Source organism: Sebastes fasciatus, chromosome 18 (genome assembly GCF_043250625.1).
Source record: "Sebastes fasciatus isolate fSebFas1 chromosome 18, fSebFas1.pri, whole genome shotgun sequence".
Classification (NCBI taxonomy): Eukaryota; Metazoa; Chordata; class Actinopteri; order Perciformes; family Sebastidae; genus Sebastes; species Sebastes fasciatus.
Genome location: NC_133812.1, coordinates 13,151,822 through 13,168,217, shown reverse-complemented (window position 1 = coordinate 13,168,217; position 16,396 = coordinate 13,151,822). Strand labels below are relative to the sequence as shown.

The 16,396-nt window shown below is 41.0% G+C and overlaps 3 protein-coding genes across 4 annotated transcripts; all 3 read right to left on the bottom strand.

Moving 5' to 3' along the window:
• Window positions 1–2,345: 2,345 nt before the first annotated feature.
• On the bottom strand, window positions 2,346–5,179 carry rnf146 (ring finger protein 146). Its single transcript, XM_074615244.1, has 2 exons — window positions 4,947–5,179; window positions 2,346–4,109 (listed from the first exon to the last, which is right to left on the bottom strand). Exon 2 carries the CDS (start codon window positions 4,106–4,108, stop codon window positions 3,032–3,034), a length of 1,077 nt encoding a protein of 358 aa, XP_074471345.1. The 5' UTR covers window position 4,109; window positions 4,947–5,179; the 3' UTR covers window positions 2,346–3,031.
• Window positions 5,180–6,729: 1,550 nt separating this feature from the next.
• Window positions 6,730–10,232, bottom strand: LOC141756386 (R-spondin-3-like). Of its 2 annotated transcripts, XM_074616055.1 has the most exons (6): window positions 9,813–10,228; window positions 9,212–9,403; window positions 7,955–8,095; window positions 7,695–7,841; window positions 7,404–7,584; window positions 6,730–7,004 (listed from the first exon to the last, which is right to left on the bottom strand). In XM_074616055.1, the coding sequence occupies exons 1-6, from the start codon at window positions 9,880–9,882 to the stop codon at window positions 6,974–6,976; spliced, it is 762 nt and encodes a 253-aa protein (XP_074472156.1). In that variant the 5' UTR covers window positions 9,883–10,228; the 3' UTR covers window positions 6,730–6,973. The 2 variants fall into 2 exon arrangements, with proteins under 2 accessions (XP_074472156.1, XP_074472157.1); XM_074616056.1 differs by lacking the exon at window positions 6,730–7,004 and having other exon boundaries at window positions 7,448–7,618; window positions 9,813–10,232.
• A 3,518-nt stretch (window positions 10,233–13,750) lies between these two features.
• Window positions 13,751–16,339, bottom strand: cenpw (centromere protein W). The gene is made up of 3 exons (XM_074616049.1): window positions 16,126–16,339; window positions 15,925–16,038; window positions 13,751–13,926 (listed from the first exon to the last, which is right to left on the bottom strand). The coding sequence occupies exons 1-3, from the start codon at window positions 16,210–16,212 to the stop codon at window positions 13,900–13,902; spliced, it is 228 nt and encodes a 75-aa protein (XP_074472150.1). The 5' UTR covers window positions 16,213–16,339; the 3' UTR covers window positions 13,751–13,899.
• Window positions 16,340–16,396: the final 57 nt, after the last annotated feature.

Sequence of the window (16,396 nt, the reverse complement as noted above, 5' to 3'; positions counted from 1 at the left end):
TCTTGAAATAGTATGACTTTATTCTCATAATATTACAACTTTTTTTCTCGTAAAGTTATGACTTTATTCTCGTAATATGATTTTTTTCCCCCTCAATGTGCATGGCCCTAATACTCCATCGTAGTATAGGACATATTCTCAGTGGTGAAAGAAGTACTTTACTTAAGTAAAAGTAGACATACCGTAAATAAATTTTTGTTCTTTTTAAAACAATCCCATTAATTTATTATTTTTGATTTATTATTACTGCTAATCCCCATTTTTCACTTCAGCAAAGGACATATAAACATACTGAATATTAAAATGGATTTCTCAAGAATTGGAAATCACATCATAAATTTTGATTTATACTGTCACCACAGCTGTGTTGACCAAACCCTGCCAGAGGACAAGCCATTAATTTATGTGGTAATGATGGATGTGATTTTTATAGATGTGGCTAAGCATATTTTATAGGCTGCAGTTGTAAATTATGACCGAAGCAGAAACACGTCTCCAGTCAACACTTCACCATGTTATATGGAAGCTCTGAAAAGGCTCTATCCAAAGTCTGGCTCATTAAGACATGTTTCTAATTCAAGTCACAGTCCATCTGCACACACTGTGCCTGTGGTTTTCTTCTGTTGGCAAATGCTGCAGCTCAGCTGCATTAGTGGCAATGGTCTTGGTTTTTGGCAAAGTCTCATCATTCCATAAACCTGGAACAAACCTTGGCCCATACTTTAGTCAGCACCGGTTACTGTGTAGCAAGTAGTTACGATCCTACAGCCCCTTTTGGCAGGATTAGACCAAAACCACAAAGCTGTAAAAATACCCCAGTTCTATGTAGGGAGAGGATTGAGAAAAAAACATTGCTCTCATTGGCAGGTTTTCAACCACCCAACCTGTATGGAGCCTGTGAACGGGTTTCTAACAACAGGTGGGGTAAAAAGCTGCTAATGTGTGCAACAGCTCCATCCTGTGGACTCTTAAGGTATTAACTAACACATTGCAAACAGGCCTATGGATCATTGCCACTTCGGTTTCCACAGTTTTCCAATAATTGTGTAATGTGGTATACTAAAAAAAAAAAGATGAATCATCCAACATATGATTTTAAATTATATATATTTATTAACTTGACAAAACACCACAGGGGCAACACCACACAGACAGAAAGCTTGTTTTAGGTAATTCAGATGGTAAGACACTAACAGTGAAAACAGTTAAAATAACAGCAGCTGAGGCAAACAGGGAAAAAAGAAAAAAAAAAAAGAGCGTGAGGACAGCTCGAGATCGTCCAAGTACACGACGGTGCCAGCGCTCTGATAGTAGCCCCATCCAGAGTACTATAACAAGAAATAGAAATCCAAATGTGTCTCTCTACATATATAGCCAAATACTTTCCAGTGGTTTTGCCAGTAGCTTTTCAGCACCCAACACCGCTCACAACAACACAAAACACGCCATTATTAAAACAACACTTCCACACTAAACTAGAGAGAGTACAGTCTCTCTCCCCTCGTACGCTTAAACGTATTACACACAGACAAACTCCAGTTTAAATATTATTAATTAGGTCCTGCTGATCTCAACTTCAAAAAACCTAATCAGCAAAGCAGGAAAAAGTGAGCAGTATTAACGCTCTGTAACTGGTACATAAGCTGCTACATTTACGCTTGATTTCTACGCCATCACTCCAAAAGAGACAAAAAATGATCAGCCTGGTTAACCATGAGACAGGGCAGTGGCCGATGGGAGTTTTGGGACAACATTGACAAAGAAGTTGTCATAGTGCGTCATCTTTTTTTGGCCTGAAAACAAGACTGTTATGCTTCACTATATAACCTGTTGCTGAGGGCGATGCATGACTACCATTGTATACAGTATATTGCTGGCTGAAACTAGCTTTTGACGTCTTCAATAAAAGGCTTTAATTTATGTCTTAAAGGTCCCTTGAAATGGCTTTAATGTTGTAACTAGGGTTGCAAAGGGTTGGTAAATTTACGAAAACTTTCCAAAGGAAGTTACACTTTTTTACACTTTGCAATTTTGCACAATTTAAAAATAAAAATCGTACCTTTTAATAGTGAACTTATTTGGGGAGGAAATACACATAATAAGCAATACAAGGTCTTACAGCATGTTTTGGTTAAAGTATACCCATTTAATTGAATAACCATGCACTATTAAGCGCACTCTTTCGTCACAAGTACAGATCATTTGCCAGCATCCCATTATCTAGGAATTCAGTAAAATTACAACCTTGTGCAATCTCCCATCACATGTGCAGCCCACACTACCACACTGTCTGAGCCAAAGGACTACATGCTTTTATGCAAGTTTTGATTATATAACTGGAGTGAATGTATTTTATATTTCAGTTAACCAGCAGATAGTAGCCTAAAACAAAGTACACAATTCTGCTAGTTGGCAAATTAATGGATTATGTCTGCTTATGATATGGTAAAAGGCTTGTTTCTATCTGCACATGACATGGTAAATGCAACCGCTATATTTCTATTTTATTCCCATGGAAAGTTTCCACCTTGAATATTCCTGGAATTTGCAACCCTAGTTATAACTGTTTGAGCATCTCTGAATGAAACACAATATTGGGTGGAGGACAATAAAGATAGGCGTGAGTATATCCCAGGTGTTAATTAAGCTGTCAATGTTTTTACAAACTAACATCTAAGTACACAGCTGTGACCCATGTTATTGCTGCTACGTTACCTTAGTAGACCTGCAGGTTTGGAAGAGACGGTTTACCAGATCCCACACAAAACTAAGGTTACATTCAATTGGATGGAGATCTTTGAATAACCTAAGAATATTTTGATATCAAAATAATTAAAATATATTTTAGGATCATATTTGGCACATGATGGATGAGGTTAAATACACCCAGTGACACAAATAACAATAAATAAAGCCATTTTTCATTTCATGGGACCTTTAAAGATGCATACTGGTTTTCAAACTTTTTTGCCGACCTGATTAAAGTTTAAGCACTGTCATCTGTAGAGCAGATACCGCTGTGCAGTCGCAGTCACACCTCTGTCACAGTGCACTGTCCATCGGGACTACGTGAGCGGAGATTGAGTGCAGAGCTGGAGGGCCCGCCCCTCGGAGGCATCCTTGCTGGCTGACTCTCTCTTAGCGGTCTTTGCCTATGTCTTCGCATCGGTTCTGCTCTCCCTCTGTCGCACTCCCTTTCCTCCTCACTCTCACTGCTGCCGGATGCATACTCGTACGTCTGTAGCTCATCGTCTGCTTCCACCTCTTCGCCCTCTGGCTGGCTGATCAGGAGCTGGGAGAAAGACTCTTCAATGCTTGAGGGTGAGGGAGGAAGGGGACTAGTAAGATGGTGCCCCAGGAGTGTTGGAGGTCTAACAGGGGGAAGAGATGCCATAATCCCAAAGAATGAGGGTTGTGATTGGCCATCAGTGTCCGATCCATCAGCTGAATTGACGCGTTCTGTTGCAGCTGGGGTGACAATTGGTACAGCAGGAATGGGGACAGGTTCGGGGTCTAACCTCAATCCTGCAACTCCCTTCTTGGGGATATCTACAATGTCCCGCTTTATCTTGCGTCTGCGGCCATGCTCGTTCCGACGATATTGCACCATGTTCTCCAGGTCGGCCACGTAAAGAAATCCTGCAATCAGCATCTCTGTGCTCTTCCTGTCCTTAGCGAAAGCTTCCTCCAGCTCACGGCTGGTCCTCTCATCATACTGCCACCAGCCGTTGCGCCCCTCATAGTACCACGCGTAGTCTCCACGGGAACCGCCCCCGGTCCCCCCACTGCGGCTCAACCCTGCGGCCGCTGCTTTCAGTTCTTCGGGCGAGAGGAGAACCGGCCGCTCCAGGAAGTCCTCTGGGACTTCTTGTCGACAGAGAGCACAGCGCTTGCTCTGCCAGGAGGCGCCTTTCACACACAGGAAACAGAAGACATGGAAGCACGGGAGGCGTACAGGGTGGACGCAGCTCTGCAGGCAGATGGCACACTCTGGGGTGGTGGTGGTGGAACTGGAAGGGTCTGTAGCGCAAGTATCTCCTACTTCCTCTATCAGCTTGGAGGGAGCCAGGGCATCCACTGAACAGTCCACTTCTCCACAGCCTGCCATGCTGCAAAAGAGAAAACACAGCACTATCACAACAAGGCAAGGCAGCTTTATTTGTAGAGCACATTTCAGCAACAGGGTAATTCAAAGTGCTTTACATAAACATTCAAGAACATTGCGACAAAGTGCAAAATAATAATAATCAAAACAGTTATAAAAACATTAAAGATTAGAAAATAAAAATAAAAATAAAAGCTAGGATAGAAGCTAAAATAGAAATATAACACACAAGAGTAAAAGCTCTAGTGCAGTATATAAGATCATTATCTGGTTTAATAAAAGGCAGCAGCAAACAGGAAAGTTTTAAGCTTTGACAACAGATCTGCCTGCTAAGATTTGCATTATATTGCATAATTGTTACTACTTTAATCTAAATTAAATAGGCATGCAATTTGGTGCAGCTGAGCTTACACTTGACATGCTTTGTAGATAGTTTTGGGAACACCCTCATATATACACACACACAGCATAAAGTTATTGTTCCTGCAAATATGCATCAGTGCAATAAAGTCTAAAAACAGTCCTAGTTAAGGAGATTTAAACATGACACAAGGGGACTGGCTGGCATCCCTGAATCTGCCTTCATTACGAGTTATAGCAAAGGCCTCTTTTCTGCAGCTATCTAGCTGCTGCTAAGCTAGCGTGTTAATTTGCTAGTTGCACTAATGTAAACAAGACATATTCCTAACATTAAAGGTTAAAGGCTTGTCTATTTAAATGTGAAGTAACGCTATAACTAAGGCACTGTAAAGTTAACCTAGTTAACGTTATTGTGACAGCTGCTATAGCATATGTGGCTATTCAGCATGCTAGCTGTCAGCTCTGTTATTGTCACACTCACCTGTTCACTGGGAGACCTGTTGAAGCGGCCTCAGCAGAAGAAACGCAGATGGAAGAGTTTATAAAGCTGCATTTATATATATATTTGGTAATAAAGTTATGTACGCCAAGTAATGGCTGCTGTTATTGTCGGACAATGTTCCGGACCAAGCCCAGCTGACTTCAGAGCTCCTGAGTCGGCTACACAAGCTCCTCCAATACAGTCTACATGTTCTGTAGATCTACTGCAGCTGCGCACACTGACGTTACGTACGTTACGTTACGTTACGCACACTGACGTTACGCACACTGACGTCACGTCACGTTCCCCAGCCAACATCTGTATGTGGGGACCATGTGGGTAGTAAATGGGCTGAAAAATGGGCCCTATATGGGATTGTCCGCGGGTTACATAATGCCCCCGTGCCATTTGACCTTGTGGGTTTCATGCAGGAGTACATTGGGTGTTATATGGGCCCTATCTGGGCAACATAAACCAAAACCCATCTCGGCCCCAGGTTTAAGGTCTATGTGGGAACTACATGGGGGCTACATGGCCTGAAATATGGGTTGTAAGTGGGTTTGTCCACAGTTTCCATGTTGGGCCCTTACTAATTTCCCAGTAGTGACCCAACTAGGACCCACACGGGGAGCCCATTTGGGACCTACTTAGTTGACCCAAGTGGGCGCCATTTGTGTTGCCCATTCTGAGCCCATGCACTAATTTCCCATTAGTGACCCACCTAGAACCCACTTGGTATCCTACTTAGTTGATCCAAGTGGGCCCCGGATAAGATGCCCATTTTGGGCCCATACCCACTTGGTACCCAGGTACCCCCAGCATAACCCATGTGGGGCCCACATAACCATGTTGGCTGGGACCTGTTCTACACATTTATTGACTCCTGATATAAGAAGCAAGTTTCACTCATTTACAAAAAAGGACAGCCTTTTTTTTCCAAGTAGACATTTTGTTCTGGTATTTATCACATCCTGCGTTCCAAATTGCATTATTCTTTTTACTTTTAGTACGTACTGCAGCTGCCCTTATAAAGTACTGTTGCATGCAGTATGCATACAATTGGGACATACGTTATTATAACATTGTCCCAATTTTATGCAGTACATACTACTTCATCATAACATTGCGCAAAATTATGTTCTTAATGTATATGTTCTTAATATGCCTTGTACAAAGTATTTCCTTTTATAATTGTAATATAACTTATTTTAATGGAGCTTCCCAGCAAAAAGCATTTCACACGATTGTACCTGCATAACCGGCGTGACAATAAACATCTTGAATCTTGAACTTTGACCATCTTGCTCATCTATTCACTGCTCAGAGGTATGCGACCGGCCGTGCGCTCCAATACTCATAATACCATACTATTTAGTATGCCAGAAAAGATTTGGTATATCATAGTATGTCAAATGCAGTTTTTTTTCTGGCTATTCTGACCCACAATCCTCTGCACAGCAGATATATGAGCAAGAGGGTCAAAGTTCAAGGCACAATGTTATGACGAAGGAAGTACTATATCCCAATTGTGTGCATACGGCATGCAACAGTAGTATGTACTTTGTAAGGGCAGCTGAAGTACGTACTAAAAGTAAAAAGTAAAAGTATGCGATTTGGAACGCAGCCACAGTCTGTATGAAAGTCTATAGTTTATATCAATTCATTATCTCATACATTGTTGTGTCATGTTTATATTACTCATTGCGTTGCATAATACCCTATCTGAAATATAATACAAAAAATGCTAAATATTAATCATAATGAATGATTTGTTAAAAAAAAGTTTTTTTTGTTTTTACATATTTATTTATACATTCTTATATTTCTTTCATACAAATTGACATTCTATTAACATTTGGTAGTCTTGTAGCTTATGTTCAGATGTATAGGCCAAAAGGTCTGTTAAACAGGGATGTTTTGACTTTGTTGCATAAAATAATAAAAGTAGTTAAAGTAGGAAAAGCACACAATAACATGAACAATGGCTCTATTCTGTGTCCCAGTAATCATGACTGTGTGACAGTGAGTCAGCATGCACAATAGAGAGCCGGACATCTCCTGAATAAATAAAGGTGGAAAAAAAAAAAAAGTCATCAAGTTAGGCAATCAGTAAGTACTTTTACCACGGTTGGCTACAAGTGGCATGAATTTAGCACAACACTGCCATTCATATGAAATGTCTCTCATTCAGCCCAAGTCCAAATAAGCCCAAGCAATGCAGCAAAAGTGTTGAATTTATAGGTACACAAGAATATTATTAAAAAAAAAAAAAATCATATCTATCCATCCCTTTCCTTCATTTCTGTTGGATCACATAGAAAATTTAGTTTTATTTGAAATGAATACACTTTTCAAAATTTACAATAATTTAACCAGCCAATATAAAATGTGCAATAACAAGTTGAATATCTCTGCAATAATATAAAAATAAGGGTCTCTCAATTTATAACAACCTACTTTGGTCTCTTTTTGGTGACACACTTCCTGATTTCTGACACATGTGGGCAGGGGTCACCGGAGACGCTCGGAGACCGCACGACTTGTCGGTTACGCGTCTCCTGTCCCCTCCTGTAGGCCCGCACGCTCCTTTTCCGAACACACGGACCCCAACCTGTCCATCCCCCGACCTCACAGTGCACTATGAGGAGAGAGGTGATGATGAGAAAGATGCTCTGAGATTAAAAAGGTAAGACAATGTTATTGGACAACCTCAACTGTGTGGAAACAGTGAAAGTGAATATCTCTCACCTTGGGAAATGCATTGCATAAGCTGCACATCAGGCTCAAATCCCCTCGGGCAGGTGAGATTGCACTGACCGTGGAGAGAGTACAGGTCTGCTCTACACTTCACACACAAGTTCCTCTTCACACACGCCTCGCAGCCTATAGAACACTCTGAGACAGAGGGACACAAAACATCAATACATGGTGCTGTAGTTCCCTGACATCATGGACCTCACTACATGTACACACAGCCTTCATGAGTAACATGCTGGACAGTGCCTCACCTGTGCATTCTCGCAGCGCTGTGTTTGCCGTCAGCCCATTTGGACAGCTGTTTTCGCATTTGCCCCGGAACAGGAAGTGACCCGGGTGACAATGTGTGCAGAAATTTTCACTGAAACAGGAAGCGCAGTCCTCCTTGCACCCTGCAGGCCAATGGAAATTAACTTTGGTCAACATAGAGTGACCACACAGGGTTTGTTTTATTCTCTCCCCATTGAGTTAAGAGCTGTGGACTTAAAGAGGACCTATTATGCTCATTTTCAGGTTCATACTTATCATGCTTTATTGTTTAAAAAAAAAAAAAGCTTCACTTTTCTCATACTAGATGTGCTGCAGAAATCCATCCCGGGACATTATATGCAAGCGCCCATAAAAAAATTTGCGCAAGCCGAAAAATTTGGGGCAGTAATTTGAAGACAATACAGTTTTTGTTGTATAAAGATAATCTGATGGTGCTGAAGACCTTCAAGACACTTCATAGTGGATGACACCTACTGCGCTAGCGCTGAGGTGAGCTGGAATACTAGTCACAGTTCGTCACGTTCACGATGTAAATGACTGAGCCAATCAGATTTCAACCAACATGAGGACCAGTCCAAATTGGGAGGAGCCGCTTGTATTACCCCCTCAATATTGAAAGTATTCGATTGTTCCAGTCTGACAGGCCGTGTTCCGCTCTGTGCTGTCTGCCTGCAGTTACTGCTATTAGTTACTTTTTATTATTATTATATCATTATTGTTATTTTGCTCATAATGAATAGTTGGCCCACATTTTGGCGCCAAAAGGCTGCCCTAGGCAATTGGCTAGTTCGCCTATATGGACACACTGGCCATGGCTGTGACGTAAAGGCACACGCCATTGCCAACTTTTTGCCTTGCTTTAGACGACATCAAGCTCGCTCTGGCCCACGCTCACTCGCACAGCGGTAAACATTTTGGCTGCTCCAAACGCCATGAAAAACTCTCTTCTGCTTGTATGATCAATTCACTTTTAGAAATTCTGAGTTTTACGTTTTAGAAAAAACAGAATAGGGGGCAATAGACTAGAAACAAAAATGTTTTTCCATTCTCTCTTTTCTTTTTTTCCATAATTATCAAGACCTGGAAATTACTAAAAATCAAATTCCATACTTTTCCATACTGCGTAGGAACCCTGAACTATATCACACACTAAAGTGAAAGGGGAAAAGGCACAAAAGCACAATAGGTCCTCTTTAAACATCAATCCGTCACTCCTACATGTGCCCGTTGGTACTTACTGGCGCAGGTGCTGATGTGTGGAGAGCGCATGCCATAGTGACCCCGGGGACACAAGGACAGACAGGTGCCCCTCTGCCGCATCCCGTCCAGCTCCAAGTGGAAGAAGAGGCGAGGTTTGCAGGACAGACAGCCGTTCGGGGCAGAACATGTCGCACAACCCGCTGGACAGAGTCTGCTCACGGAGGAGCTGCCTGCGGATAAAAGGGATACAAGATGTGTGTGTCCGACTCCAAAAACGCTGCGTGAGTTTTATATTCTTTTCCTGTGCTCGTGCAAATGAAATGTAATAAAGTACCTCTACTCTGTGATCCATTTATAGTATGAAACATTAACATGGTTTTACGAGAGCAGGGCCGACACACAGAGCCAAGCTTTGAAATTCATGGTGTGCAAGTGGGTGAAACTAATGGAAATCTATTACCACATTGTTCTCTGAAAGCTGAAAGAACACATTTATTGTCTCCATATGTAGTGTGTCTACTGTTTTATTATGTCCCACTGGAAAAACTGGGGAAAGATAAGGCGCGTTTCACACGAGAGCTATGTCTAACAATAGTATTTAGAGAGGTTGGGAATGACAAGTTATGCATGAATACTTACGTCTCGTGATATCTAGGCCTTTTGTGAGATTCATGAAGTGCAGAATCCAAATGAACGATAGTATCCGCATTTTCCTTCGCGGTCCTTCAGTACGGCATCGATCCAGTCAGCAGAGGCACCTTGCGACACATCCCAAATCCTGAGATGTACGTTTCAATAAAAAAAAGTCTGAATTTTTTCCACAAAATTCATTGAAATGGACCCATGTAGAGGCTCCAGCCTGGGTGAGAGCGGTCGGGGGAAGAGTTTCGGCTAAATGTTTTTCTTGAAGACGAATCCCATGTGCATTCCATGAGATCACTCACGCCGGCAGAATGCCACGAAGAACGCAAACAGAGGAGAAACCATCATATGATAGTCGCTACTCGGATCTAATGGAGACCTGTGGGCTTGTCTCTGCTGTCCCCCCCCCCCCAGACACACACACTCCCTACCTCCCCTCCCGTGTTACCCGTCCTTCACAACCCTCCTCCGTTATCACATCAAACAGGGTCTCCTCACAGAAATGGAATAATACTGAAACCAAGTCACATACTCTACATTTATTAGCTAACTAAAGCTTACAATTCTGTGTCTTTTAAAGTCTCCCTCCACTCAGAAATGTGTTTTGTTTTTTATTGTAACTTCACTCAGATGTTTGACCTTCACTGTGCAGCGTTCGACGCCAAAATGCTGTTTTAACATTCAGCTACTCAAGGAGGAAAGTTTATCTGCGCTCACTTTAAATCTGAGCTTTAAGACGTGCACACACGAGCGTGACTTTGTGACATCACAACTGGAAGCCAATTAGCAACTTACACAACGTGATGTAGAAGCTTGCAGTGTACGTACTGGGAATTGAATTTTCAGTGATGTAGAACACATTTTGTTGCCAATAGTTAGTTATCTTTAACTTCTGAAATTAACAATATTGGCATATTCACCAATTTTTATTGAGGGAGAAAGAGTAGATGCATTCTAACGAGGTAAATTATTTGAGTGAAAAAACTATGTTTGACAAAAATTATTCAAAACAGAGAATTTTATATATCTTGGGAATCACCTGAGACCCCACGATAAGATATCATCACGATACGATTTTAAACATTTTGCGATATTCTGTGTATTGCGATTTATTCGCTTTTTTAGACTGCAAATCAAATCATCTGTTTTATCTAATGATACAGTTTTCACTCTGTTCATCTCAGAGTTTTCATTCACACATCTTGAGGATCAGAGGTAAAGAGACCCCTTTGAAAATGGCCATGCCAGTTTTTCCTCGCCAAAATTTTGCGCAACTTTGGAGCGTTATTTAGCCACGCAAAATATTGCGATACTATGCTGTATCAATTTTTTTTCCCCACCTCTAATTAAAACTTACCTGGTAGGGATCTTTAAATATTTGTGAAATATCGGACTGCAGCTCACAATTCTCATGAAGAAGTCCATTGATATTTTGACCAATATATTATTGTGTGAGCGGATTGATACGATTTGTTTCTACATCATCTAGTAAACAACATTGCTTTTCAAATGACACTTTTTTGTGCGTCAGCATAACTGCTATAAATCTTCATCACAGCAGGATGGAGCTTGTTTACAGCACATCGAGTTCACAATCCCCTCATTTACTCTCGTCTTTAAATCATACGCTCTTGGCTCAGCCCAAATGGGAAATCGGGTGAGTGTGTAACCATGACAACAAAATATCTCCTCATTTGGTTCTATTTAACAATAATGCTATGACTGTGATTTGAAGCATGTTATCACAAGATCAACACCAGCTTTACGAAATCTCCCCACGCGGGCTGGATGAAGTCCATGAAAAAAACGCAGTTATCATGTGTAGATTTAGATCACCTTAAGCCACTTCATGTTCTCCATGAGGACTGGATTCAGGAAATTAAGACCACAGATACAGGGTGATATGACTACCTCCCAATGAGAAAATAAAAACTAAAGAGCTGGAGGTGTCAGAGAAGATCTGCGATTCCCACAGAAATGCTGGCTGGCGATAAAAGCTGTAAGCTCCAGAGGGTTCGTTGTTTGGCGTCCCGGTGTGTATTATCGCCTGTTTTGGGAACTCTGTGGTTCTCAAAACAGATTTGAACTCTCTAGTGTTCCCCCCTTCCTGGAATTGCTGCAATCTCTGCTTCGGTCCATAATCCCTTCAGAGCCTGTCAAATCTTATAGAATAAAAATTTGAGTATGTTTCTTTTGACGTTTTGTCATACTGTTGTTAAGACTAAAATAATTATTCTGTGCCTCCTCGGGGCAAAGACATGAACAGAAAACAGTGACACACTTGAAACCATGTGCTCCTTATTAAGAACGGCACAGCAAGTTATCATAATAACATCGCTGCCAAAATGGACTGCCGTGCTTTCTCGGGCTTGTCTGGAAAAATGTCAAAAGAGGAATCAGCGGGAGCTTTGCAGTGGGCTTTTACACTGGAGCTGATTTATCATCTGAGAGACGGAGCTGAAAGTTACACACTGCCAGACAGAGGAGCTGGACAGGGCTACGCTGGCTCGCTTAAATTGTCAACAGGTGCTTCGGCAAGAAGAAGACACAGGCGAGGCACAGCTTTTTTTTTTTTTTTGATAGAGGAAGAAGAGCGTGTTTCTCAAATCCCTCAAGAACAAGAGCAAACCTAGTGAGGAGGTCAATAGAATATCACCTCAGAGGATCCTCTGGATGTGCAGCCAGCTGTTGCAGAGCAACGTCATCCATCAATCTGCACGCAGTAGATTTATAGATTAGATTGCAACTCGCATATCTCCAACAGGAGAGTGTGAAGACGTTTAAGTCACTAACAAGGACTACCTTGCCTCATGGAGGAATTAGAAAATGCATACAGATGTTAAGAGGAAGTCATGAGAACATAAGAATCAAGGAGAAAAACAGCAGGGCAGGTGCCAGGGGTTCAAAGGTCAGAAGGGTGGAGCTCCACAAACCCAGTAACACCTCCTCAACCTGACTGGGAACATAAACATGACATGGCTACGCTCGCTGGGGTGCCAGATCAGATTCTTGAAGAAAATAACCGTTGGAAGTCAAGGAATGTTAAACTGCCAGAAAAAGAAAGACGGAGAAATGAGCCAAATGATAAAGATGGAGGACAGCAAGAGCCAAGTGAATAATAAAGTTGGTGACACATTTAAACCACATGGACATATATACCTGTATTATGTTCACATGATCTAATATTCAATTAACATGCACTGGAGTTGTACCTTGCATTTTTTTGTATCAAATCCCTTGATCTACTGTTTTAACACAGGCCAAGACACTAAAATCTTGAACTTGGTGCTCAAGCAGTCCACTGTGCTACAAACCAAAAACAGCTTTCAGGTCAACACCAGCTATCACGGTTCAGCTGGAGCAAAAAAACAGCGTTTTCAATAAAAATCTAACAGATTCCGAACGATCGGGCACTAAAACAATATAACTTTGACCTCTTCACCGCTCACACACCTTAAAAGGTTCAGTCCGGCTGTGAAGAACCCCGCAGTGATAAAGGTATGAGCAGGATAGCATCTCAGCACGCAGATAATCTATGTAGCGTGAAGTGAAGTGAGGAATTTGGGAGGAGGCTGAGCCTCGCTCTCAGTGAAGAAGCTGTGAAGCATGCGGCTTAAAATGCAGACCGTGACGGAGGACAGGAGCGAGACGGGGGCCGAAGAGATCTGGAAGCACTAACGTACACTGAAGCTTCCCACAACTCTGAGATCAAAGCTTAATACATTCAACTCATTTGTTTTGATAATGCTCGTACAGTATTTATTGTATTTTTTAACACTTTCTAATGTGACGGTTGACCTGATGGCAGCAGCTGTCATGACATGATTATATGTTGTATTACATCATTATTATTATTAGTAGTAATAGTAGTGTTATATGAGCAAGCCGTTATGTTTAGTATTGTAAGTTTTGGGACTAAAAAGTCTACAATATGAGCCATTTCACAAGAATTTAATTTAACAAAAAACACAAAATAGGACATTTCAGATGGAAAACTAATTATATATCATAAAAAAGCAAAAAATATTGTTGCTGTCATTCATGATAATGTTCGTAAAAATGACGATGACTCAGTTCGCCGTCTTCACCCCCTTGATTTTTTCAGCATTTTCTATAAAGAAACAAACAAAACAAAAGAAATCGCTGTAAGTTTAACTCCTGTTCAAAATGGAGACATGAAAAAGTCTTCAAGAAATAAAATCATTATTAGTAAGAAGAAGCACTACTGCATCTCATTAATAATTGTCAACATCAATTCTAGATATTAAATAAATACTAACATTTTAAATTAAAAAAAAATACACTCAATGTTAAAAATCATTTTGTGTTGAAATATAAATAAGAAATGGGTATAAGTGACATGAGAAAATGTTTAGGAGTTTCAGTTCAATTGAAAAAGACAGATCCTGATTATGTTTATTGAGAACCTCGATCAGACAACGTGCTGTTTACTGATTCAATTGATTGGCTATATATAATGAACATTAGCCTCGTGTTCACTTCCATTCTATGCGAGCGAAGGGGGGAAAAAAAATAGCTTCCTGTTGCGAAGCAAATTCGCATCTTTGCATTCGCGTGGGGTTCAACTTTGGTGAACTTTCAGTTTGAAAATCTCCTCGGCAGGCAACGGTCACTCACAATATTGAGGCAATCCCTCTGCTCTGAGTATTGAATTTACCACCTCCATCTATTCAGACTCTGAGCAGGGTCTAAGAAACCTTCAAATTACTGCAGCCTTTAATACAGAGATTTTGAAGGTTGCTATTTAAATTTACTTAAAAAGGATATCAACAATAAATAATCTTAGATAATAAAAACTAAAGAATATCTCTGACTTAGAACGGATTGATAAAACTACTTTAATAATAAGAAGAATTACTTCCCTTTACACACACGACCCATAGACATGCAGTTGTTGTGGAGGGGTGTTAAGAGTTGATGGTACTGCATGATCAGGAGCTCCGAGCAGTAAGCGGTTCGGTGCCTTGCTCAAGAGCACCTTGGCAGTGCCCAGGAGGTAAACTGGCACCTCTCCAGCTACCAGTCCACACTCTGAACTGACTGGTCCGTACTGGACTTGAAACAGCCACCCTACAGTTCCCAAGCCAAGTCCCAACGGACTGAGCTACTGCCGCCCCAAAACTAAACTAAAAACACTGGATATCAGTTGTAAAAGAAAAATGATGTGTACATTTTCAGTTCAGTGATTCAGAGTGTCCTGTTGTACTGCAGCACAGCCTGGCTCAGTAGTATATCTGTAAAACTTAAAACTAAACTTTATAGCCAAATCAAAATCTGCGCGAAGATCATTGGCCAACCTGTGACAGCCTCCTTTCAAGCAGCTCAAAACAAGAGTATGCTCAGACTTGCCAACAGCATCTCTTCTGATCCCTTACATGTTTTAAATGGGGAATATCAACTTCTGCCCTCCAAGAGGCGATTCAGAGTCCCTACATTTAACCGCATCAGGCTAAAGAACGTTTTGTCCATCAGTCCATCTTGTTGCTATATAATAATCAATGTGCTGCTTAAGACATGTAAATCCAGAGGACAGATGGTCATTGTGTAATGGGTTATGTATGAATAATTGTTATGCGTTTTGTTTTTTGTCTGATGGGTCTTACTTGTCTGTTTGTCTATGGTAACAGTATGTCTATTGTGTGTGTACTTTTTCTGAAACTGAGCTGCCTATGGATGCAAAATGAATTTCAGTGCAAACTGACAATAAAGTCGTATCGTATTGTATGTGGGCTGCTACTGGTGCCTATTTAAGTCATTAAGATGTGGGCCATTTCCAAAAAATTTGACATTTATCAATTGTCTTTTATGCAGTTCATGCCAACAAAGCAACTGATTCAATAAAAAAACAAAAAAAACAATGAAAAATAAGCTTTGTATATATGTTGGATTTCACATTACAATATAGGGCCATCAGACAATCTTCTGGACAGAAACAACCACTATAACATGTGTTTTCCCAGATGGACATCGACAGAAAACCTTTGTCTCAAGCACCTTTCATTATTTATTTCATGAACTGAACGGATCAGAGAAATGTTAGTAAGACAGCACAACCCTTCATGATGATCTGATCTCTGTGTGAACTAACCTTGGACACTGCCTTGAGATGATGAGCTCGGATCGTTGCAGATTTCTCTTCAAAAGCTTTGGCTTTCGCCTCCTCAGCCAGGTTGTTCAGAAACACCAGCGTTAGGAGTTCAATCTGAGGAAACGGGAAGAGAACAGCTTGTTTATTACTCAGTTAATGTGTCAGTAATGCTATTTAGTGTTAGTACAAGTAGCTACTTACCATCGCCTCTGCCGTCGCCCTCACGTTAACGTTACTCTTCGTTTTTGTTTTAACTATATATTTTAATTTGGGCGCCTTCTTCAGCATTTTGTTAAATGTTTCTGTGACTCTGGAGACAACAGAATTTGTTTTGGTCTTCAGATCTCCCGCTTCTCCTACTTCCTTTAAAAGTGATTCTTCTTCTTGGCATTTACATGTTCGCTTGTTGCCATGACTGCCACCTATCGGTTTCCACATATTAAAATGTACAAACAACATGGCTCATAGATCA

Coding starts and splice junctions, on each gene's coding strand:
- cenpw (XM_074616049.1), bottom strand. CDS start 16,212: ATGCTGAAGAAGGCGCCCAAATTAAAATATATAGTTAAAACAAAAACG. Junction 16,039..16,125: donor GGGCGACGGCAGAGGCGATG/GTAAGTAGCTAC, acceptor CCGTTTCCTCAG/ATTGAACTCCTAACGCTGGT. Junction 13,927..15,924: donor ATCTCAAGGCAGTGTCCAAG/GTTAGTTCACAC, acceptor GTTTCTTTATAG/AAAATGCTGAAAAAATCAAG.
- LOC141756386 (XM_074616055.1), bottom strand. CDS start 9,882: ATGCGGATACTATCGTTCATTTGGATTCTGCACTTCATGAATCTCACA. Junction 9,404..9,812: donor AGGCCTAGATATCACGAGAC/GTAAGTATTCAT, acceptor TTTTATCCGCAG/GCAGCTCCTCCGTGAGCAGA. Junction 7,005..7,403: donor GTCACCAAAAAGAGACCAAA/GTAGGTTGTTAT, acceptor TTATTTATTCAG/GAGATGTCCGGCTCTCTATT.
- rnf146 (XM_074615244.1), bottom strand. CDS start 4,108: ATGGCAGGCTGTGGAGAAGTGGACTGTTCAGTGGATGCCCTGGCTCCC.